The sequence below is a fragment of the Colius striatus genome, chromosome 1 (genome assembly GCF_028858725.1).
Source record: "Colius striatus isolate bColStr4 chromosome 1, bColStr4.1.hap1, whole genome shotgun sequence".
NCBI classification, from domain to species: Eukaryota; Metazoa; Chordata; class Aves; order Coliiformes; family Coliidae; genus Colius; species Colius striatus.
Window position 1 is genome coordinate 60,993,907 of NC_084759.1, and position 24,548 is coordinate 61,018,454.

Sequence of the window (24,548 nt, forward strand, 5' to 3'; positions counted from 1 at the left end):
CTGTCAATATCTACCCTTATGGTATAGAGCCAAACAAAACAAGCTAAAAGACCCCCAACCCCAACATCCAGAATAAAGTGAAAATTGATGTACTTGGGAAAGTATGGTCTGGCCTGGTGCCTGTGATGGAGACTGGATTCTGTCTGCTTCATCTATAGAGGATACCTGCTTACCAGCTCCACTGCATTCAAAGGCTTCACCTATGAGCATGACCATCAATTTCATCCTACTCAAAGAACTTCAAACTACAGTCTTTTGGAATAAAAGAGACAAAACCTTGTGCAATACCTTATAGGCCTAACCCAGAAAAAGCCTGACTTTTCCTTCTTATTTTTCGTTCTTGTGATTAGCCCCATGCTTTACTTGCTTCCTAAAGCACTAGCAGAGCTGTGAGACAAGATCTCTGCTATACACTTAACAAGCTCTGAATTTGGTGCCCTGAGCTACTTATTTCTGAGCCACTTTCCTGCTTCTGCCCAGCTTGCAGGAGGCACAAAGCTCTGGCTCTGGTTGTTTTGCCTTTCTTGAGGCATGGGCAACAGCTAGATCACTTTAGCTCCTTGATGCCTTTCTAGTAAAGCTCTTTTAGGGAGGTTTTGTGTGTATTTCCTGAAGATGTAGAATCAACCAAAGCAGAGAGGGAGAAAGGGAACAGCCATAGACCATGGTCCTGCAGAGGAAATCACTGAGTAGCAGCCTGGTATCGGGAGTTTCGGCAGCATAACCAAGTCTAACCATGCAACCGCATTTTATCCTGCTGAGGCAAAACCTGCCCTGGTTTATGGACTCCCCTCTTCCCAAGGAGCCTGATGTAACACAGGTGTCACAGCCTTGGTGGCAAACAGCTCCATGCTGCCCACGCAGGAGAGAGGGTCTTTGCTGACATAAGATGCCCGCAGGCTCTCAGGGTGGCGTCACTTCAGCACAGTGCCTTTTTTCCTCTTTTAACATTGTCTCATGCTGACACTGAGCCCAGGCTTTGCTTTTAGAGGTTTTGCTTTCTCATGCCTTGATGACCTTTGCACTGTAGTGTTTCTTATTTAGCAACTGCCCCAGAGCCCTGCAGAGAAACTGGTGGGAGACACACACTGAGCTCGGAGGGTGGCAGTGGCAGGTCATCACAAGACAATGTGTCTTCTTCTCATTGTTCTCTTTTTCCTTCAGATGGTGCAGACAGGTACAGTCTTTGCTTTAACATGACTTTGTGCTGCTTTGTCTAAACTGCAGAGGTAATTATTTGCCATTATTTGAGCTTTGTGGACCAGAGTGACGTGAGTGAAAACCTGGTAGCTTTGCTTTCTCACCTGCCTTGCTCCCATTTGTCTGCTGCAGTGCTGAGCACTAGGGCAGCTACGTTTTGAACTGAAGCACTTGTGTCAGTATAAAATACGGAGTTAATGTGTCAATATGGAGAGCTTTCAAACTGACAGCACAAACAATGTGCTGCTCTTCACATCCTCAAAGATGTGCTGTTTAAATAAGCCTTACATACTACCCATTCCTATGGATATTGGGTAGCAAAATGAGCCCCACAAGGTTTTAACAGTGCAGAGGGGAACAAGAACGCTACACTGTCACCCACTGTGCTTGTCTAGGTTGTCAAGCATCACATCTCCACCTGTCTCGAAGACTGGACCCTAAGATACTCCTCTACAGTGTGTGAATCATGCTACAGGAATGCTGCACGCCTTGTTGTTTAGTTTGGCTGTACAAATCATTTGGTGATTATAGAGGGCTGTTTGGAAACAAGCAGACAAACACCTGAATCATCCACACTATGAGAGCTGGAAGTTGGAAATTTTGAAATCCCAGAGATGAGGTGAGAAAGGTACTTAGTTGAACACAAGCTGCCCTGTTGGTCTTCAGGATGTCTCAGGGAATATTTTCTCAGGCAAACACACAGAAAGCAACGTTGAGTGCACTCAGCTACATTTGATTTTAATCAACAGACTCGGAGTGACTGAAAAAACAAAGATGGAAGGTGACTTTTACGAAAGTAACTGTAAAATGTCAGAACTCATGAAGGGGTAGTTTAGTCTGGAGAAGAGGAGATTGAGGGGTGATCTTATTAACATTTATAAATATCTAAAGGGTGGGTGTCAGGAGGTTGGGACATCCCTTTTTCTATAGTAGCTAGCAACAGGACAAGGGGTAATGGGATGAAGCTGGAACACAAAAAGTTCCACTTGAACATAAGAAAAAACTATTTCACTGTTGAGGTGAGGGAGCCCTGGCACAGGCTGCCCAGAGGGGTTGTGGAGTCTCCTTCCTTGGAGGTCTTCAAGACCCACCTGGACATGTTCCTATGTGACCTGATCTAGGTGACCCTGCTTCTGCAGGGGGGTTGGACTAGATGATCTCTAAAGGTCCCTTCCAACCCCTACCATTCTATGATTCTAAGGAAAGGAAAAGATAATAAAATTAAGATTTCTTTTAAAAGAGTGAAAGATTGGGCTACTTTCAAAAAAACCCACAACCCCCCCAACTGTTTAAGGCACATATCCAAACTATCCCAGGGTCAAGAAAGGATAGGAGGATTAATTAAAATCAGGAGCTCCTTCCTGAACTGCACTTCGGAAGGAACTGTAGGAAAACCTAGATTTTTATAAAAGAACTGCCAACATCCTGGCATAAATCCAGAAAAGGCAAAGAATAAATACAGGAAGACAAATATGGTGTTAAAAAATCACGAGCTGATCAAAGTATATGAATACTGGAAGAGAGACCAAGAATGATGTTAGTCTGTTCCCCATACAGAAGAAAATCTTTGTTTCTTAAGGTACCAGATTACTGGTGTCTAACAAGGAGAAAAGACACTGTTGAGTTGCACTAGTCAGGAAGAAATCACATCAAGCTCTTCCAAGGCTGGGTGGTTGCTAAAGATGCACTACATGTCAGGTCTCTCTGTTAAGGGAGGCTTCTAACATCACTTGATAGAACGCTTTTATTGTAACAGGGAGAGTAACACTGGTTTGAATGAAACTTCTGTAAGTTTGGTGCACCTCTGTTTGAGAAACTGTGTTTATTGCTTAAAAGATTCTATGGAGTGCAGGGCTCCACACAGGTGAGCCTGAGGACCTCTGATACTTGGTATTTTCCACGGTGACATACAAGACAGTAAAGAATGTTTACTCATGGCATTTGTAGCTCATGCCAGACAGGAAGGGCTACTATAAGTTGAGTGAAAGTTCAAGACAATCTTGTGAAACTGGAACAGTGGTCCAACGTAAATAGGAGGCAATTCAGTAAAAACAAACCCAAAATTTCACCCTCGGTCCCACAGCAAGTGACCAAGGAAGTCTGTAAAATCTGTAAAAAAAAAATAGCCAAAAGTCTTCTCCATTTTCATGAGGATGAACAGGTAGGACAGAAAGTAATGGGATCTCCTCCCTCTGAGGGACACTAAGGCTAGATACTCAGAAAACACATTATAGACAATAGGCTGCCCAGAGGGGTTGTGGAGTCTCCTTCCTTGGAGGTCTTCAAGACCCGCCTGAACACGTTCCTATGCGACTTGATCTAGGTGAACCTGCTTCTGCAGGGGGGTTGGACTCGATGATCTTTGGAGGTCCCTTCCAACCCCTACCATTCTATGATTCTATGATTATAAAGCTGATTATTGAGCAGATTAAGCTGACTGGGTGCGCTGTGGAATTTCTCTGTAAATCTATAGCACCAGGTTAGACAGCATCTCTGAAGACTAATTTGCCTCTTCTTGCTCTGACACTATTGGTGCCAGGAAGAGCTCTCCTATTCTGCCTGTGATCTTCCAATACCAGGGACTGAGCTAAGGTGAGCTGTATGACCTATATACAGATGGAAAAGGAACATTGCAAGGGTCTTCCAAGAGTCCAATACATCATTTATTGCTGATACTTTAGGTGCTGCTAATTTTAGCTTCTTATGCACATCCATGTTCCTCGAATCATAGAATCATAGAATGGTAGGGGTTGGAAGGGACTTTTAGAGATCATCTAGTCCAACCCCCCTGCAGAAGCAGGTTCACCTAGATCAGGTCACATAGGAACATGTTCAGGCAGGTCTTGAAGACCTCCAAGGAAGGAGACTCCACACCCTCCCTGGGCAGCCTGTGCCAGGGCTCCCTCACCTGAACAGTGAAATAGTGTTTTCTTATGTTCAAATGGAACTTTTGTGTTCCAGCTTCATTCCATTACCCCTTGTCCTGTTGCTAGGTACAACAGAAAAAAGGGATGTCCCAACCTCTTGACATCCAGCGTTTAGATATGTGTAAATACAAATCATCTTTGCTTTAGTACGATGACTATTCTGGCAAGTACAGATTGCTCCTCACTTTGCCCTCAAATTGCTGCCAGGTATAGCTGGCAAACACAGCACAAGATAAAATAATAGTGCCTTACCTAATGTTGACAGCTTACCATTTTTATAATACAGATAGTTACAGCTACTGTTATAACTCAGGCCTTTGGCAGGAATTGCAAGGAATTTCCCAAGGTGCTGGAGTGTTTGACTAATGAGGTTTTATGAGCTTCTCATGCTTTTATGAAATGGCCATGAATTTGTAACCTGCCTATACATTTGTCTCCTTTGCAGTTGTACCAAATGCATGCAAGGTTAACAATGGGAACTGTGAGCAGTTCTGCAAAACTGAAGGGGAAGGAGTCGTACGTTCCTGTGCTGCTGGCTAGACCCTGGGCAATGACAACAAAACCTACCTTCCTGTAGGTATGAAGCCACACTTGGAAGTTCATTCTATCGTACACACATCCTATCTTCACCACGTTTGGGACATACTTGTGTGTTTCAGTGCCATTGTAGCATAAAGAATCATGTTAACTGTTCTTGCCTTTCACGGGGCTTGCTTGAGGTGTCACCAAGAAGTACAGTAAGATCTTAGCTAAAGGTCATAATTCAAGCAGCATCAAGTCCTGCAGCTATGAGTGCTGTATAATAGCAAAAATAGCTCAGGGAAGTGTTCCATGCAAGTGCATTCTTAGAGTGGACTGCAAAGCCCATGTCCCAGCAGGTATGAAGCCAAATGAGAAACTGGTGATTGCAAAGGAGATTCCTCTTCTCTCACAGGCTGAAGCAAGCCTTAATACTTCAAGAGATTTTCACTGTTGAAAATTGGTGTCTGTTTTCAAAGGCCTCCAGGGTATGCTGAACACCTAAAGACCCAAAAGAGCAGGAACTCGAGAAACTTTGCTCTTTACCATACAGTTCACAAAGTCTCATTATCAGTTCAGAAGTAGTGACATCATGTAATTGCAGTTTTATTACACCTGTTACATCACCTAATCCATTTAAAAAGGGATGCAACCTGCCTTTCTATTTTCTTTTAAAAGCAAGTTTTCTGCAGTTACCACACAGTGACCTAAATACTTGCATAGCTACTGACATTGAAATGGAATCCATCAGTTTTTCCTGCATCCAAAGTGAACATTAACAATCTTAATTCTTCTGTCAGGCTGATGATATTTGTTAGAATACCCTTTGTAATTTAATACCAAATTGCTGTCATGAACTCATAACTCCTAATACAGAATACATTGCTCTGTTTCATAATTCAGCAAGAAAGGTAGCTTTGTGTTAAGGTGAAGATTGGTACCAGTAGCTGAGCCTTCACAGCCGTTTGCTCAGTGTTATGGACAGGAACACCCTGCTCTCATCATGCTACGTGTGCCTCGAAGTCTCACCATCCAGGCATCAAATATTAGCATTTTTCTTTTTTGCCTTTGCAGACAAGTTCCCATGTGGTAAGCTTCAGAGAGATCAGGGAGCTGGTCAGGAGAAAGTCATGGAAACTGTAACAAGTCCAGATGTTCATCCTGAAAATGAGGAAATGACCAAGGCCCCGAGCAGCCACCCAGAGGTCACCAGGGATACTGACTATCCAGTGCAGCCCCAGGGCAGGTAAGTCCTCCACAAACTGCTCCAGTATGGGCTTCCCACAGGATCACAGCCTCCTTCAGACATCCTCCCTCTCCAGGATGGGATCTTCCCCGGGCTACAGGTGGATCTCTGCTCCACGATGGTCTCCATGGCTGCAGGGCACAGCTGCTTCACCATAGGTTGCACCACAGGCTGCAGCAGAACCTCTCCTCTGGTGCCCAGGTACCCCCCCGCTGCTCCTCCACTGACCTTGGTATCTGTGGAGATGTTGTCTTCACATTCTCACTCCCCTCTGCTGCTGCAGTTTAGCAACTGCATGGCAACTTGTTCCCCTTCTGAACTATGTTCATCACAGAGGAGTTACCTCCATCACTAATTGGCTCGGCCTTGGCCAGTGGTGAGTCCATCCCAGAGCCAACTGGCACTGGCCCAATCAGCTACAGGCGAAGCTTCTGGTGGCTCTTTTTTAAAAAAAGAAGCCATCCCTGTAGCCCCCCACTATTAAATCTGGCCACACACACCCACTGTAATTGTACTTGTCCCTGCTTGCCAAGGGAACCCAAGTTGAGACAGAACTCTCTGGTCTCAACAATTTGGGTGCTCGATCCTACTCTCCTGAGTACCGTGTTTCTCCATGAGTGATGCTGGGTATCTGTTTCACTGACATCAAGCAAATGCTGAGAGGAGGAGGCTAGGAGAGAAGCAGGGCTGTAGATACAAGGCATATTGCTGGGTGAGCCAGAGGGTCTCTTCCCTGCCAGACACCCTATTATTTGGGTTGCAGCATGATTTCAGAAGAATAGCCTGAGTTCCTGTTGTGGCCAAGACTAAAGTGAAACAAAAAAAACCCCCAACCTATTACCACATTAGCAAAATTTTGTTTAAAAAGCATCAGCCAAATGCTGATGGTAAAATAACTGAATGTACAAACTCGGCTTTGAGCCGGGAAAAAGGTCTGTCTTGACAAATTTCCCTCTGTGGTGGCTACACCTCGGTATAACTCTCATCATCTCTGAATGAAAGATGCCTTTGATAGAAAATATATATGAAAATGTCTACTTTGAGAAAACTGGTTGAACCTCAGCTAGCTGTTCATGAATTCTCTGCACATATGTTTTTGTGCTTTATCTTCTTTCTCTCTCCACAGGCTGTTCTGCAAGTAAATGGGTATGACCAAGCTCTTTGTGGGGAGACAATTTTGAATGAGTATTTTATACTTTCTGCAGCTCATTGTGTTGCTAGGCCTGAAGACTTATGGGCTATTGTTGGTAAGTCCTTCTCATTTTGCCCTTTACTACAAAAATAAGAAGCTCTCCTGTGTTCTAGTCTCCGTACGTAAAATGCTGAACTTTGACAAAGGTTTTCTTACCCTCTCGTTATTTCTAACTGCTTCATCTTGTCTCTTGATTAACAGTGAAATACACATTCGACTTTATTGAATGGACAGTTTCTTAAGCTCAGTTTGGCCTAGTGTAGGATGGTTCACAGAGAAACCTAAACAGAGGATTGGTATATGACAGAAGACAAGTATAAACTGGGAAGGTATGCAGGCAAGTATGTAGTTAAATTGATCTACCATTACACCTTTATACAATTTCCTGTCTTGACCAAACATTGCCAAATTCCAGATGCCTTGTTTTCAGACGTTAGCACTAACTCTTTTGATAGCATATCTAGTCTAGTCTAAGGCTGATCCACACTTGAAACATTACATTTGTTATTTATTGCTATCATTTATGAAAAAGAAGTTTATCACAAGTTCTAGGCACCAAAAAAATGGTGTCCTGTGTCATAAAAATAGTACTCAGCTGTAGGCATAAATGTGGTTTGGACCAGCCAGCTTGAATAAAGATGGTATGGACAAGTTAATGCAGCTGGCAAGCTACTTCCAATTATCAGAAACAGGTGCTGCAAGTTAATCAGTTGGGCCCTGGGTGATCACATGGGCAGAAGCAGCATATAAGGAGGTAGCTAGCAAAGGAAGGGTGGCTTTGAGTCAACTCTGTTGGTTGTACTATGTTGCCTGTGTATGTCTCTGCACATGCATTATCTAGATTCTCTGTGTCTTTGAATGAATATTGCTTGCACCACTACAACACATTACAATGGCATTTATTTTATTACTGGTATCGTCAGCTGGGGACAAGGGTGTGCAAGATGAGGGAAATATGGCGCAACATATTTCCAGCAACATATACACCAACTTGTCAGAGTTCCTACCCTGGGTAAAGAGTGTTTTGATAGAAGAATCTTATTAACCAGTTTGACATTTATTTATCCTAACTGTCTTAGCCATTAGATGGTCATCCCTAAGTAATATTTTCTTCTTTCAAATGTACTTGCTAAAATCCTGATTGTGCTTCCCTTCTATTCCTTCATGAGCTAACATCTTGTTTTCAGAAGGTTGTCTCAGACTTCAGACTTACTGGTTTGGAATGATTTTCTTTTTCTTTTCAGTCAGCTGAGGAACTCCTTCTGTTTGTGCTGTGATAACCTACATTTTTCTATTGGAGGCTTTACCTGTGCTGATAATCTCTCTCCCATTGCAACGAAAGTTTGAACTAATTCAATATTTCTGTGGCAGTATGTGCTCTACAGAAACAAACCTGATTAGGATAACATTAAAGACAGCATCAGAGTAGGACAACATTTTAAAAGGCTCTGGAAAAGCTACCTAATTGTCTAGATTTCTGGACATATGCACAGAAAAGGCCAGAACATGCAAAAACCACTCATGCATCCACACAAGTCTAAATATCTGGGCATGTCAATGAACCAAATGAGTTGTTAGATGAGGCTCATTGGATTGGAAAGGCTTACTCATCATAACCAAAATCACTGGTGTTCTGATAGTTTCTTGCTTTCTTTCTGAGATACAGCATTATTGATGTCAGGATTTTGCCTATAACAAAGTGAATGCATTGGATACCCTACAGATTAAAGTATCATCATTTGCCATCATTTATATAAAGCTTTATTTCAATTATTCACATCGAAGAGCTTTTAAATCTACAAATATAAATCATGTTTCAAGACTAAGGAAAAACCCAACTCTAATCAGCTGAACCTGACATCCTTTGTCTGCCTTGTTTCAGTCCAGAGGGGAAAAAATAGATCTGTTTTTCATCCAGCTCAGTGGTACATAAAAATGGTGAACTAGATACTAAGATGTTTTAGTCTCTACAGAAAGATCAAGTACTCAGTGATGTACTTTTAAAACTGTGTCAGTACATATTTTGAAAGAGATTGGAAAAGAGAGATGTTGTAAATTATATTATAGCATAAAGTATGCAATATTTTTCTCATTCCCTGACTTCACAATATCTAGTTTGCAAGTCACTATTTTGGGGTCATTTTTAATGTGGATTGCACTGATCAATTTGAAAGGAAGAGGGATGTTAAATATGTCCTGTGATGACCACTGTCCTGTTCCCCTATGAAAAACTCAGACTAGTCATGCTGGGATCTGTTCCATTTGTATAATTTCCCCATTTCTGTCTGACTCATCTCCTGAACTTGAGGACTGCTTAATGAGCTCAAGCCCAGAGTGACAGCACATCACGGAAAGAAGTTCATATATGACTTCCTGACGTCACTGCTCCGAAGAGTTTATCCCTGCTTGACTTCCAATAGGACCTTTGTTGAAACTTCTGACTATAATTCAGCCCTAAACTGTACATTGAGAGAGCCAAACATGATGTATGGGACTGTGGGCTGTGCTCAGATGTGTCCTGGAGGCTATGTACAGAGCTTATGGGTCCCAGCTACCCAGACCCACATTACCCCTTGCCCTGGCCCTGCAGGGCTCCTAGTTTCTTCATAGCTGATTACTAAAGGCACAGAAACCTTCTGTGGGCTTCCATCACCATCTTTAGCTCAATGTGCATTCAGAGGAATCAGTCATCTGAGCTTCTCCTTTCCTCACCTCCCAGTATGCCTTGCCAAGCGTGAGACACCATCATCCTCCTACTCAGATGTTCAGTACCAGATAATAACAAACTCTATGTGCAGGGACACTTATCCCAGCTGCTTAATTGCACAGAGAATTGCAATTCTCAGTCAGGACACATACCAAGGCACACATCATGTCATCTGTACTCTGCCTAAATGCAATTCGAATCCCCACAGAAAGGGTAGAGTTTTAACTCAAGTCATCCTGGAAGATTCACTTTGAAACCTGAATGCAATTTTTTTCCATCTTTTTTTTCAATATGGACAAGGTTTTTTTTCCCCTGTCATAAATACAGAAGTTTCCTTCCAAAACCTATCAAGCAGAATAGCAGTTGCACAAGTCCATGGAGTCCGTGTTACCCACAACCTGGGAGTCCAATTTATGGCAGGAGCCACTTCCACTATCCAATTACATCTGTCCGGGCTGTGGAGGGGAGCTCTCGAGTGCCAGCTTTGCTCTGGTGATGGCGAGGTCAGCTCAGGGCTTCCCTCCTTCTCAATCTGTTGCAGAGGAAGTGCCTGGATGATCACAGGAATAGCTTCAATCACAACATCTGGGAACAGCTGCAAGGCTGCTGCCCCACAACCTCAGAGGAGAGAATCTGCCAAAAAGACAGAACAAGAAACAGCATTAAAAAAAATCTGAATACCAGGTAAACTCCAAACACTTTCTTGCCCTCTCATTGTTCTAGGAGTCTGCCTGAAAAATCATCTGTTTAGGTTTCTCTGTGAACCATCCTATAAGGAGATGTTATCAGATAAAACTGGAGAAAAAAAAACCTGTAAATCCTCATCCAAATGGCATAGTGATTTTTTCTGTATTTTTCACAGAGGATCAGCATATTAGTTATCTCAGGGCAAAAATAACCACCTTAATAAACTCCCTTATTCACCACTGAAAGTGTATCTAGAAGCTTAAGTGTTACAGTATTTTCTGTGTATGTGCTCTACCATCCCCTGACTGTTTCACACCCAATTCTGTTGGGTGCAATTTTGGTAAGGAAAAGAATATTACTATAAAAGTGGGGGGAGAAATACCTACAGAAGCACAAAGTTGGAAATAAATAATGTATTTTAATACATGAAATATTAACAACAATTGCTCTTTTTAGGAATATGTGCACAGAAATAGAAAATGTCAGAGCTTGCATCTACAGACATCACAGAATCATAGCAGGGTTTGAATTAGAACGGACCTTCAAAGACCATTTTGAACTCCTCTGCCATGGGCAGGGAGACTTTCCACAAGACCAGGTTGCTCAAAGCCCCATTCAGGGCTGTGTGGTTCAGCAGCATTTTGTCTGCTGCCCTGTGTCACAGTGGGGGTGACAAGAGTTACCCAGGACAGCTGCCCTTGACCATCTGTGCTGCAGCAGGTCTGACAGTCAGCCAGGGCCAATAGCACAACTCAGGTGGCACTGACATGTCCCCATCACTGTGCCATGACTGCTCCATCACTGCCACTGCTGTGGCATGGAGGCACTTCCATAGGAACCAGTTGCTAAAGCAAAAGCAACTGACTCAGTGACTCCATCCCAAGGAACTGCAGATGTTATATCTGACACCATGTGCAGCCTTCACTCTGGAAAGAGGAAGCTTTCAAGCAGGAGGCAATCCTTAAGTGGAGCTGCAGGAAATTGGGGGGTGAGACTCCTTAATGAAACTCATCTCCATGTGCTCAATGTGGTAATTAAAGGAAAGGTAAAAAAGAGAATGTGGTAACTCTTCATAAAGAAAGATGTGAGGAAAGAACTGCTCTTTGAAAAGCCTGACTTTATGCAGTAAAGTGAAAATTATAATGTAAAGGCCATTGCATTTATATCAATACAGAAAAAGCAAAGTCAGTGCCACAACATACTGGGTACACTGTGGCCCATTCCCAAGGGCACAGCTGCTTGCTCAAGGAATGCTTTAATTTACAAAGACACATGGTAAGAAAAAACAAAAAGACCAGGTAAACTAAGACCTGGTGAGAATACAGCTTTTGAAGCTCTGTGTTGCTAATTTAACCTAACTGAATAGTTACCTTATCCTTACAAGATTTCTTTAATTGACATAGGTTTGCAAAACTTAAACAGCTTGTTTAAAATTTATATCAATCTGCAGATCCTCATTTTTGTGCTGGCTTCAGCAAAGTCCTGTGCTGACATCAAGTGGTGACATGTTTCCCATGCTGAAGGGGAGCCAGATTTGCCCTGCTGCATGTGCATAGGGTGATGCTCATTACCACGAGAAGGTAAAGGCAGGGAGAAGCAGGGGCACTGCAGCAGCTATCTTACTGGCAGCTGTTCATGTAGGAGTGGTCAGCCAGAGATACGAAAAAGCAACACAGCTGTTGCCATACAAGGTCAGGAGGGTCACATAGGCTCCTAGGCATATGAGGTACTTGCTGAGCCCCACCCCAGCACCCATCAGATGTAACTGCTGGCAAGAGACCCCTGCTTTCTCCAGCCAAGCAACTCCCAAGTTGGAACAGGTATGATGGGGTCTGGTGGCTTCAGGGGACTAGGGAGAGTCCAGAGAGCTCATTTACTAAAGAAAGCCTAATATAGTTAACAGAAGAGGATGGGAGGCTGTATTAATTAGTTCTGCAGAAATACCAAGGGAGGAAAAACAAATGCAGAAGGTTATGAACTGGCTGTGAATAAAAATGAAGATTGATATTAGAAGAGTTTTAAGTGAGTGAACTTTGGGAACAACATCCATGTGGAGCCCACGCAGCAAAACCCTCCCACAATGCACTTTTAATGACAAGGTTAATTATTTGCTGGAGGCATTAAGGTCCATGATCTGGACTGTAAAATCAGCCTTGGGTTGGCAGGGACTGGCCTTGGTGAGATATGTGGTCTTTCACTCATCTGCCTTGGTACTCACTGAAGCTGCTTTTAAAAACTACAGTTGATGGGAAGTGGAGTTTTATTTGAGGTTCTATTCATGAATGCTCAGATCAATTATACTTTGTTAAAAGAACTCCAACTAACAGCTGGGAATTTATTACATGAATACACAGAACCATGTCTATGTCTCTAACTCAGGTTAATAAACACTTTTCCTCTTGTCAGTCATTGCTCTGACTGTAGAAAAGATTTCCTGCTCTTTCCAGGATCCTGCCTATGCTTGGAGCCAAGAACTCTTGGCAGCACCACTGCCATTGCACACCAAGAGGTTTATTCTCCCTCCTGTCCTGTGCCAGGCAGGAGGGCTGCCCTAGCTGCTGGGTGCATGGCACAGCAGCCTGGAGAGGAGGTGCTCAGGTCCTCTGTATCCTTACATCTCCTTTCACAGACACTGTGTGTGACCAGGATCCTGAAATCAGGAAGAGTTTCCCAGTCAGTGCATTGAGAGAAGGGGAACCTTTGCACTGCTAAGCAGGGCTTTTTTGAGGGTTTTTTTCTCATGTGTTGACACTGAGGATAGGCTTTGCCCTTAGAGGTTTTGTTTTCTCAGGAGCAGCTGGACTTTAAACTTCAACATCCCTCATGTTGCCAATTCCCTGAAGAGCTGCAGGAATGCAGGCAGGTGGCCATTAATTTCAGAAGGTAACAATGACAAAGCACTCTTGGACAGTATTATTTCTTCTTTCTGCCCTTCTTCTTCAGACAGAGCAGACAGGTACGGCCTTTGTTTTGTTGCAGCTTTAATTCTAACGTGTGCTCTACTCCTCTAAAAACATGGGTAATTGTGTGCCTCGTGTCATGTTTACTTTGCAGCGCAGGGTGACGTCACTAAACTGTCTGTTCCTTATTTTCCTTACCTTCCTTTCCTTCTCCTGTTAATTCATTTAGCTAGGTAAAAACTGCAGGAAGTTACTGAGGCAGTGTAATTTTGAGGAATCATTTACACCAGGGTAATATTTTGTCTTTTCTTACAATTGTTGAAAAATGCCCCAGATATTAAAGAGAATTTTGGTTTATATTTCTGGTTGCTGCTGAAATAAAAATTAGAGTCATAGAGTCATCTAGAAACAGGACAAGGGGTAATGGGATGAAGTTTTTGAACACAAAAAGTTCCATTTAAACATAAGAAAACACTATTTCACTATGAGAGTGAGGGAGCCCTGGCACAGGCTGCCCAAGGAGAGTGTGGAGTCTCCTTCCTTGGAGGTCTTCAAGACCCACCTGGACGCATTCCTGTGTGACCTGATCTAGGTGACCCTGCTTCTGCAGGGGGTTTGGACTAAGTGATCTCTAAAGGTCCCTTCCAAGAGGCTGATATGCATGCTTGCTATAGCTTGAAGAAAGCTATGTTTCTGTTTTAATCACCTATGGTTTGTTAAAAATAAGGAGGAGCAGGGCAAGGAAGAAACATATTGTGACCACTTCAGAAGGTTGAAATCCCCCTGGCAGCAGCAGGCACACTCTGTCAGTTGCTGGATGCATCAGAAAGAATGCATGGAAGAGAGATGCACTGGGGTATCTGATAACACTTTAAAATGCAAAACACAATCACAAAGCTTTTACCTTTTTTCTTTTTTTTTAATATCAAATATAAAGCTGCTGCTTATCAGATATCCTTTAAAAGCATAACTAAGCATTTGAATGCAGTGTTGGGGAGAAAAAATGTTACTTTTTTACCATGTTACTCTTTCCAGTTCCAGTATTATTGATTTTTGACCTTTGTGCCTGGTGGTTCTGGGCCCTCAAACACTGCATAAAATATTAAAAAGACCCTGTTCCTATCCCAATAGGTTTACTTTCCAAGCATAGAAGAACCGACACACAAACACAACCACACAGTGCTTAATCTCAAAGGCGACGATTTTGCTTCTCAGCAAAACAAAAACCCAACCCCAAATCTCTGCAAACTAAGGCTGAAGCGCATCAGTTTGGATCTGTCATCATACCCTAATCCAGATAATTTTCACTTCTACCAAAGTCTTTCACTTAAAGGCTCTTGCAATGTTACAAAATAACCTCTGCCATTTATGAGAATACTTCTCCTCTTTCCCTGGCCATGCCATAGCAACACTACTCTATGTCTCATAGAGGAAAAAAAATGTGCTAGGAAGGGCTTCAAACTCTTCTTGCTTGGGAGCAAGCCAAGCACTCCCCAAAAGTAAAAGATGACAACTCAGCTGAGTTTGGTCTAAGAACGTAGGACTCTTTGAGTATGTAAGTTTAATGTGGCTGAAGCCCTGAATCAGCCAAAAGGACTGATCTTTTTTAAAAATGAGGTGCAAGTACATGGGAAAAGGAATCAGTTTATGTCAGCATTTTGTCATACAATGTTCTAGTGTTTATATCAGCTGATGATGCAAACAATGTTATCAAGAGACAGAGGCGTGCCAATTCCCTACTTTTTGAGGAGATCCTGCAAGGAAGCTTGGAAAGGGAATGCCTTGAAGAGAGGTGCACACATGAAGAAGCAAGAGAAGTGTTTGAAAATGATGAAATGCTTGTAAGTATTTTGTTTTCCTGTATGCACATGGAAAGTTACTGCCTTGGTCCTTTACTGTAAAATACATCTCCACAGCCTGCTTCGTTTGTTTGGGTTTCTTTCTTTGCACTTTCCACCTCAGTAGGTGTCTTCAGTGGTGAAAATGGAAATGCAGAGGTCAACACTGATGCTTGGGGCCAGTAGAAATACAACTTGAGCCAAGAGGGTATTGGGGTTGGAGGAAATTAATGCACCAACCAGTAGTGAGACCTATAGAAGGAGGCTCGCTTAGTCAGTAGCTGTGAGTCTCCCCCCTGTATGAGAGGCCCTCCTGACACCTCTAGAGGATGCTGTGCTCTTTAAGGGCAATCTGGCCAGAGACTGTAGGGAATGCAGAGGCAACAGCCATCGGGCTGCCTATGAACAGCCCTAGTGCTTCAGGGAAGGTTGACAGAGGGAACGTACATGAAGTGGGTAGAGGTGTCCCTTTGGGGGGAGCAGCGTCAGAGCAGGCTGTGGCACTCAGAAAGCAGAGTGGCACATGGTGCTGGTGACCAGTGTCAGTGACTTTCAGCTCCTCACTGTGTTGTCCCATCTGTCTCCAGCAGCACCTGCTCAGGGCCAAGTGGGATGGGAGGGGATGGGATGGGACGGGGTCACTTCCCAGGCCGCTGCATGCCAGAGAGACAATGGCCTGCCAGGAAGCTGTATTGCTAAAGGATTCAGCTGTTCCACTCTTGCCTGAGCAGTGTTTCTTTTCCTTTAGGACTTCTTAAGAAACAATAACAAAAGCAGGATGCAAACTCCCCTCCCCTTCCCACTTTGCATTTGCAGTGGTGCAGCTGTGTAAACCTTGAACTGCATTATATATTCTATCATAGAATGCTTTTGTTTTATCAAAATGTTTATGGAAAATGATATGCTTTGAGAATTAAAAATCTAACTTCTGATTTTTCTTTATGGGGTTTTATTTTTTCCAGAAGATGTTTTGGGATGCCTACTATGGTAAGTTTGCATCTTGATTTTTCTCTTTCACAGCACTATCACACTAAGAACATCATGATTCAGTCCAGTGTTGGTTTTCAGAGAGTTTTTAGCACTTTATTCCTCAAAGAACATCCAGTTGCTATTTGTCATGTCTGTAGTGAAGCAGGAGGAAAAACGCTGATGTGAAAGGATTAAAAAAGTAATAAACAGGAAAAACCATTTAAGACTGTGAAGTAAATAGAAGTCAGAGGCAAGTGGATGTTATCACAGTAAAGAGATGGTATTTTTTCCTGAACTTAAAGCTGTTCTAAAACCACCTGGGACCTGAGAAAGTCCGCTTTACTGACACAATAGAGCAGCACAGCTCTACCAACAAAGCCTGCCAAAGTACAAACTTAGCATTTAAATCTGAAACAAACAGGTGTTAAAATCTACTGGTCCATCTGCAAACTCTGGATGCTGGAACTGCACCATCCCTGGGCAGCTGTCAAGGCAAGAAATGCATCTTTAAAAGCTGAGGGGTTGGTATAACTAGATGTCTCCTAAGCAAGGAACCTAGGGCACCAGCTTATGGTTACTATTCCCTATTCCCTCCCTCTTTTCTGCTTGATTAAGTTTTTCTCTTGTTTTTAACTTAGCTTTTCTAAATTTCTAATCTTAGGTTTAGACAGTGGATAAGGAGCTGACAAAACCAGCAATTAGTATTTTCTTCAGAAGTCACTAAAACACTGAGTCCAGGGAAATGTTATACAGAAGAATCCTGTCAGTGTTATAAATGTTCTGAAGAATGCTGCTAGATATCTGGCCTTTCATGACTTCTGTGAGGGTGGGATTAACTTCCCCTGTTTTCAGCCATTGGATGTTTGTCCTAAGCACGTCATTAAGGCTTCCTTTCTAGCCTCTAAAGAGAGAATAATCAATCCAAACAAGCTTTTCCACAATTGGATGCATTACTGCCTTTGGCTTCAGGGTGATTTCCTTGCTGTAATTACAAGCCAGTGTCCTGTCTTCTTTCTACAGTGTCTGTTTCCTGCTTAGTGATGTAATTTCTAACATTTTGAAGAGTGTTGCATGCATCTCCCTGGCTTCTTTTCTCCTCACTATAACTCCTGTCTTCCAAAAATCTCATTTTCTAGATGTCTGATATCCTGCTTTCTCCTCCCTATAGTGCAAGGTACAGTGACTAAACCTGCATTGTGGATAAAGGAGGACTGAGGAGAAAGGCTGCTTGCCCACCTAACTGCTGGCTCACCCTTTCTCTGTTTTGTACTGCTCCACCCTGGTCTAATGTCAATGTATACAGCCAGGGCACTTAGCCTGAGGCCACACTTGTCCCCAACATACTTTTATTAACAGTATAAACTTAGCTATTGACAACCTTTCTTTAAACATCATTTTCCAAACAGTTTTGTGCCTGCTTTATGGCAGTCTGTGTTTTCCTAGCTCACTTAACAACAATGTGATCTGAGACCTTTCTGTCCTGCGCTGTTCATTGATTCCCACCACGGTCCCTTATCCTGTAATACAGTTAGGTGTAATTGGTTTGGAATATTTGAGCTTGAAAAATGTGTGTTGGTTGTCATTTATTCCCACCTTATTTTGCTACATGCTTACAAACAATCATTTCAGTAGCTTTCCTGTGACAAGAAATGTGCTGATGTCTCTATAATTCATTGAATCTTCTCTTTCCTGCTTTAATAAAGCTAGGCACTAGGTTTACTTTTTTGCCCAGTCTTACAGAACCTCACCTGACCCCAGACACTTTCGGAGACTTCCTTACTTATATTTGAGCAAGCACTTCAGAGGCTTTAAACAGTCTAACTTGCTTCAGGCTGTAGGTATAGCCCTTCCCTACCTCCAGCTACTTACCACTGCTGCTGGAAATCCTCACTCCTCAACCCTGCCTGCTCAGTTGTGCTGATGAAACACCTCTAACTCACACAAAAATTCTCCCAGGAGACACAAGTTGTGCTGGGGTATGCTGGTGGCATTTGACTGCGAGTGAGATGAAGCTGGTAACCACTTTAAGTCACTAACACTCAAAGATACCTGTGCCTGTAGCCTGAGCAAATGGTTGTTGGTGTTTTTTCCCAGTACCAGGCAGAGTTTTCACCGTTCCATTCCTGTTACCAATTCTGGCAGCCCTATGACTGAAGTTAACCTCTCTAATGAAGTTTTAAACTTTAGAAAAGTTGAGAAGCATGTCCCAGGTTAGACTTTTCTGGCTTGCTCCCCAATTGCTCATCTACAATAAACAGTTGTTATTTGGAGAACTCTTTTGGAATATTTCCAATGGGCAGATTGAAGAGAAATTGGCAGCTCTGCCTGGAGCTTTGCCTCTAATGAGGGCATCATCTGGCTTGCATGTTCAGTTGTCAGAAAGGCTAGCTTCCTAGTGTCTGAGCTGCTGTGTAACAATTACACAGATGTTTAAAAGTCAGATTTCCTCCTATTTTGTTGTTGCTTGCTGTAAAATTTTGATGCCAGCTTTTTTTATACTGTGCATATCAACTTAACACAGGAGACCTAAAACACCAGCTTCATGTTACATGTGCAATAAGCACATGAACTGTAACTCAGTGCTTTTCCCTGAGGCAGAGCATCCATAGTCTAGAAGCAGGCTCTGCCTCTGGGCACCTCCTGGCCTCTCTGCCAGCAGCTGTGGGAGCACCTCTGGAAGCAGAGACTCGGTCTAAAAATACTCCTGAGGACTAGATTGGTGAGACATAGCCCAAGAAGGCTAATGGTATCCTGGCTTGTATCAGAAATAGTGTGACCAGCAGGAGCAGGGAAGAGATTGTCTCCCTGTACTCAGTGCTGGTGAGACTGCATCTTGAATACTGTGTTCAGTTCTGATCCTCCCACTACAAGCAGGACATTGAGGTGCTGGAAAGTGTCCAGAGATGGGCAACGAAGCTGGTGAAGGATCTGGAGAACAAGTCTGATGAGGAACAGCTGAGGGAACTGGGGGTGTTTAGTCTGGAGGAGGCCCTGGGGGGGAATCATGGTCACCCTCTACAACTACCTGACAGGAGGCTGTAGTGAGATGGAGGTCAATCTCTTCTTCCAAGTAACGAGTGACAAGACAAGAGGAAATGGGCTCAAGTTGTGCCAGAGGAGGTTTAGATTGGAGATTTAAAATTTTTTTCACTGAGAGAGTTGTTAGACACTGGCACAAGCTGCCCAGGGAAGTGGTGGAGTCACCATCCCTGGAAGTATTTAGGATGCACAGATAAGGTGCTGAGGGATGTGGTTTAGTGATGGGCTTGGCAGTGTGAGGTTAGTAGTTAGACTTGACGATCTTCAAGGTCTGTTTCAACCAAAATGATTCTATGATATCCTTCCAAATTGCTTTTCCCAATGCTTCTCCATGCTGCTCGTGTGCCAGGAAGGGGACTATGTAATTTGGGTCAGCAGTGTTGGTGACTTGTCCTCTCCTGTGACGTTTCTTCAGGTGGCAGGAGGTGCTCATCAAGTCCCTGCCAGCACAATGGCGTATGTGAGGACAGCATTCGTGGCTACACCTGCACCTGTGCTGAGGGCTATGAGGGAGAGAACTGTGCTTTTGGTAAGGCATCACCCCTCTCTCCTGAGGAGTCCCATCTCCTCCTGTTCTAAGGAGGATCTGGGAAACCATATGCAGCTCTCCCGTTATGGCCAGTTATCATATTTTAGGTTAAAAAACACAGTCCTTGGCAGCACAGGGGTGACTTGTGTGGTCTGTCTACTGAAATGTTGTGGCATGTTGAGGTTATGCAGTCTGCCTGTTCCCCTTGAGCCTCCCTCCCCTGGGGATGTACCAAAAGGGCTGAAGCAAGACTCCCTCATGTGTGGACTCAAAAGGCAGCCCTGCCACTGGCACCTCACATCCTGGTTGTTCATTCTGGCATGGGTCCCAGAAGCAGGTGGCCTAAATTGCCAGGGATTTCCACACACACCCACAAGATGGTACCTCAGAACAGAGGGACTCCAGAAAGCAAGCAGTTGTCAGTGGAAATGCAAAAGGCAGAAAGCAAAACAGACACTTTCTGGCATGTAAAGCACTATGGGCCAGATCCGGCTTTTTTACATCTGTCAGGTTCTGCTTTCCAGCCCTTATATCAACATTTCTGCTGGCTGGGAGATCCCTTGGGGTGGGAGACACCCTGGCTGCCGCAAGGCAGGGCCATTTTCTGTGTAAGGGGTGTGACTGCAACCAGCTTCTGCAGGAGCACAAAAGAGGACACAGCTTAGATCAATGCTGGGAACTGGATCTGCTCAGCTCGAGCCTTAGAGTGTCACATTATGTGAGGTTTTTTGCTACTTTGCCATCTGTGAGCTAGATCCACCATCAAGCAGCTGCTCCTCCTGTTGCTGTGTGCTGAAGCCTGTTTGCTGTGCTTGGCACTATTAGGTTAGTGGCTGGACTTGACGATCTTTAAGGTCTTTTCTAACTGTAAGACTTCTATAATCATACTCACTTTTTTCCTTATCTATGGCAGATGCTAATTTTAAGTTGCTTCACACAAGCGTGAGAAACAAGAGCCCTGCACTTATTTTGCTGAAAACTAGAAAGCTTTAGCCACCTTCTTCCTCAAGCAGTATCTGCCTTCTTAATACATGCAAGTGTTCCACCCCCCACTGCAGATACTTGGTGTTTTGTTTAAGAGAGCACAAGAAAACCCACGGCATCCTTCCATAGATTCACAAGGAAGGCCTAGTCTGATCCTTGGCTAACATTTCCCAAAACTCAGAGATGCAGACAGTCTGGTGCTGGGAGAGCAGAGTTTGCAAAAAGTCTGTGGATGCTGCAGAGACTCAATGTCTCCAATTTCTGCTTAACAAGGGGAAAAAAAACCTATGTGGTGGGAAATATTAGCAAGCCAGAGTCGCAACTCTCCTTCACACAAAGCAAGTAGAAATAAAATGCTTAGTAAAGAGTACTCAATCTATGTAACAGTATTCTGGCTGAACCATTTCCAATGCTTTTCCTCCACTTGTTTTGTTTAGCTAAAAATGAATGTCACCACGAGGCAAAGGAAGGATGTCACCACTTCTGCTACCCGGGAAGTGATTCCTACCGTTGTTCCTGTGCTGATGGCTACGAGCTCGGGAAGGACAAAAAGCAGTGCATTGCGTTAGGTAGGTGTCAGCATGGAAGTGTAGGGGGCACACACTCAGTACTGGGGTGGGCAGGCCACCACCTGATCTCCAGATTCAATTGACCTCCTTGGAGACACAAGTGATGAGAATATTACTGACCTTCCAAACTGGGTAGTAAAAGGAAGAATCAAAAGACCACCACCCAAGATACCAGAGCAGTGGTGAAAGAAGTAATACTTGATCTGAACTTTTAAACGTAGGGCTGCAGAGAGGGTTTGCACCATCCTATACATCACTCACAGGGCCAGGTTTTCTACTCCTATGCTCAGTAAAAAGTAACTCTGCTGAAGACCTGCATGTTTGGGGAAGAGGTTCAGTGGATTCTGATCAGCATCCCATGGTCTGATAAATGAAGGGCAACATTTTCTGTCATGTTTAGTTTGAAACAGTAGCCTTCTTTTCAGTCTCATACTAGGTATCTCATTCAATCTCACCCCTTTAGCTCTTAAGTCTACTAAGAACACGGTACTATAGGCTCTGGTCTAGGATAGCAAGTAGAGCAGCCAAATCAGAGTTGATCTTTAGAGACACATCTGTGATGTCCACACTCTGCCTGTTTCAGGTGGTCTTTACTTCAGACTAGCTATAGGTTTGGTCTTGTGGACTAAGCACCCATTAGCTGTGAGAGTAGGTTATGTCTGTGTGACTGGAGAGTGACTTTTGGTTTAGCTTCACCTGAACAGAATCCAGTTTGTGTGACCTGAGAGCACACCACAAGGTGAACTTAAAGTGTGATAAATGCAGATAATTGTGAGATCCACTTGAAAAGCCATTTGATTCAGAAAAGAAAGGCATGTACAGCCCTAGAATAACAGCTGTAACAAGGAAAACCCAGGATTCACCTTTTTGGGCCACAACTATCAGGTATATAGCACAATTTGGACACAGGATACAAAGATGAGGAAGCAAGCTGTGCTGATGGCTGACTGGAGAAGAAGCCTGACTTCATGAGTTATGGTGAAATCTGGTCACCACATGCTTAACTCCACAGCCCAAAATGTTCAATGCTAAGCTGTTAACAGTTACCAAGCAGATTACTCCAATTTTCACCAACTCCTTCTTTTCCAGAACAAATAAACCCCTCCAAAGTCAAGATGGAAGCAATAAAGTAGCTGCAGATATTGGTTGTCTTGAAATGATACGGCATGAGCTTTTGATTTTTTTTCTCCCAATATATTTGCTAGATCAATGTGCATGTGGCAGACTTCAGGACAGCAATAATCTGCTAAGTGAAACCAGGAAGAAACATGATGAGCAATTTCCTTGGCAGGTATATCTAGTAATTTTTAAAACCCATCACTCAGCCTCCAATGGATAGTGTTAGTCCTCATATTTTTGCATGTTTTTAGGTCCTGCTGCTAAACTCTGAAGGGAAGGGCTTCTGTGGAGGAGTGCTGCTAAGAAGTAACTTTGTGTTGACTACAGCAGAGTGTGCCCTTCTCCACAGTCATTTTGAAATCAGGGTTGGTACGTATCAAACACATTTTCTCTTGCTGCAGCAAATTTTACTTTTTAAAAGAGCTTACTGAAACTTTTGCTGTATGAAAATACTGTTAAAAGAAACAAATTTGCTGTCATGTCATTTAAACATTTAAGTTATCTTGAGCAAGAAACACAGCTCCCTCACACCCCTCTGCAAGCCAAGCAGAGACAATTGCCTCTTGAAAGCATTTCAGAACTCAGCACCTATAGATAAGCTAAACCAGGTGGATTTAGAGGTGGTTTTTGTTCCATGCCAAAATCTTCTCTTGCTATTTGTCCTTCCCTCTGAAATGATGCATAGAATCATAGAATGGTAGGGGTTGCAAGGGACCTTTAGAGATCATCTAGTCCAACCCCACTGCAGAAGCAGGTTCACCTAGATCAGGTCACATAGGAACATGTCCAGGTGGGTCTTGAAGGAGCCTCCACAACCCCTCTGGGCAGCCTGTGCCAGGGCTCCCTCACCTGAACAATGAAATAGTTTTTTCTTATGTTCAAATGGAACTTTTGTGTTCCAGCTTCATCCCATTACCCCTTGTCCTTTTGCTCAATACAACAGAAAAAGAGGGATGTCCCAACCTCCTGACACCCACTCTTTAGATATTTATAAATGTTAATAAGATCTCCCCTCAGTCTCCTCTTCTCCAGACTAAACAGCCCCAGTTCCTGCAGCCTTTCCTCGTATGAAAGATGTTCCAGTCCCCTGATCATCTTGGTGGCCCTGTGCTGGACTCTCTCCCGCACTTCCCTGTCCCTCTTGAGCTGAGGAGCCCAGAACTGGACACAGGACTCCAGATGAGGCCTCAACAGGGCAGAGGAGAGGGGGAGAAGAACTTCCCTTGACCTGCTGGCCACACTCTTCTTGATGCATCCCAGGATGCCATTGGCCAAATACATACTTCTAGATAACATCAAAAAGCTGCCAATGTGTAATTCTCCAGTTAACTCTAGTTGCAGAACTTTACAGAAAGAGCGCCTTTATAGTTTCTCTACTGCATGTACTTCTGAGCAGGACTGACTGGGCAGGTGTCAGTCAGTGTGCAGTTTTCAGGTCCCTCATAAATTATTTCTAAAAGCAGTGTAATGTCATTGCTTCACAGGGCCCAGTGGAACGAGTGGAACCGAGAAGATAATGCAAGTGACTGAGAAACACATCCACATCCGTTATGATGAAGACACTGGCGAGAACAATGTTGCAGTGCTACAACTCCAGGAGCATGTTGAGTGCAACAGCCACCAGCTTCCTGTCTGTACCCCTGAAAGAGACTTTGCAGAACACATTTTAATTCCAAAATTGCCAGGTACAGTCAGCGCCTGGAGAACGAAAGGTGAGGAACTTTTAAGTGAGGAGTTTCAGGTTTCATACCTTCCTGCTGAGGACTGCAAACAAATACTCAACACAAGCCTCACAAACAGACAGTTTTGTGGACACCTCCAGGAGGCTGTGGACAAACGACTGGCTGGAGGAAGTTTTCTAGCTACTGAGTATAAGGGCACTTGGTTTCTCACTGGCATCCTGGGACCTTGGCCACTAGAAGACACAGAGTGGGAAACACTCCTATTCACTAATACTGCGAGGTATATGATTTGGTTTAAACAAAAGATGAAGTAAAACACAAGCACAACCCACTTTCCAGCACCAAACCCCTGCAAGGCACTGCAAGGAAACGTTTGGATGCAGCAGGTTTGACTCTATCAGGATTTGCAGCAATGGAAGTTGCAACAATGACACGTGTATA

The 24,548-nt window shown here is 43.5% G+C and overlaps 1 protein-coding gene across 1 annotated transcript; it reads left to right on the plus strand.

The window, feature by feature from the left end:
• The first annotated feature begins 1,769 nt into the window (after positions 1-1,769).
• PROZ (protein Z, vitamin K dependent plasma glycoprotein) lies at positions 1,770-24,445 on the plus strand. Its single transcript, XM_061996973.1, has 13 exons — positions 1,770-1,819; positions 4,573-4,704; positions 5,721-5,892; positions 7,019-7,139; positions 10,333-10,475; positions 13,270-13,434; positions 15,056-15,219; positions 16,179-16,203; positions 19,640-19,753; positions 21,175-21,306; positions 22,512-22,597; positions 22,677-22,794; positions 23,910-24,445. Exons 6-13 carry the CDS (start codon positions 13,368-13,370, stop codon positions 24,419-24,421), a joined length of 1,218 nt encoding a protein of 405 aa, XP_061852957.1. The 5' UTR covers positions 1,770-1,819; positions 4,573-4,704; positions 5,721-5,892; positions 7,019-7,139; positions 10,333-10,475; positions 13,270-13,367; the 3' UTR covers positions 24,422-24,445.
• The last annotated feature ends 103 nt before the right edge of the window (positions 24,446-24,548 follow it).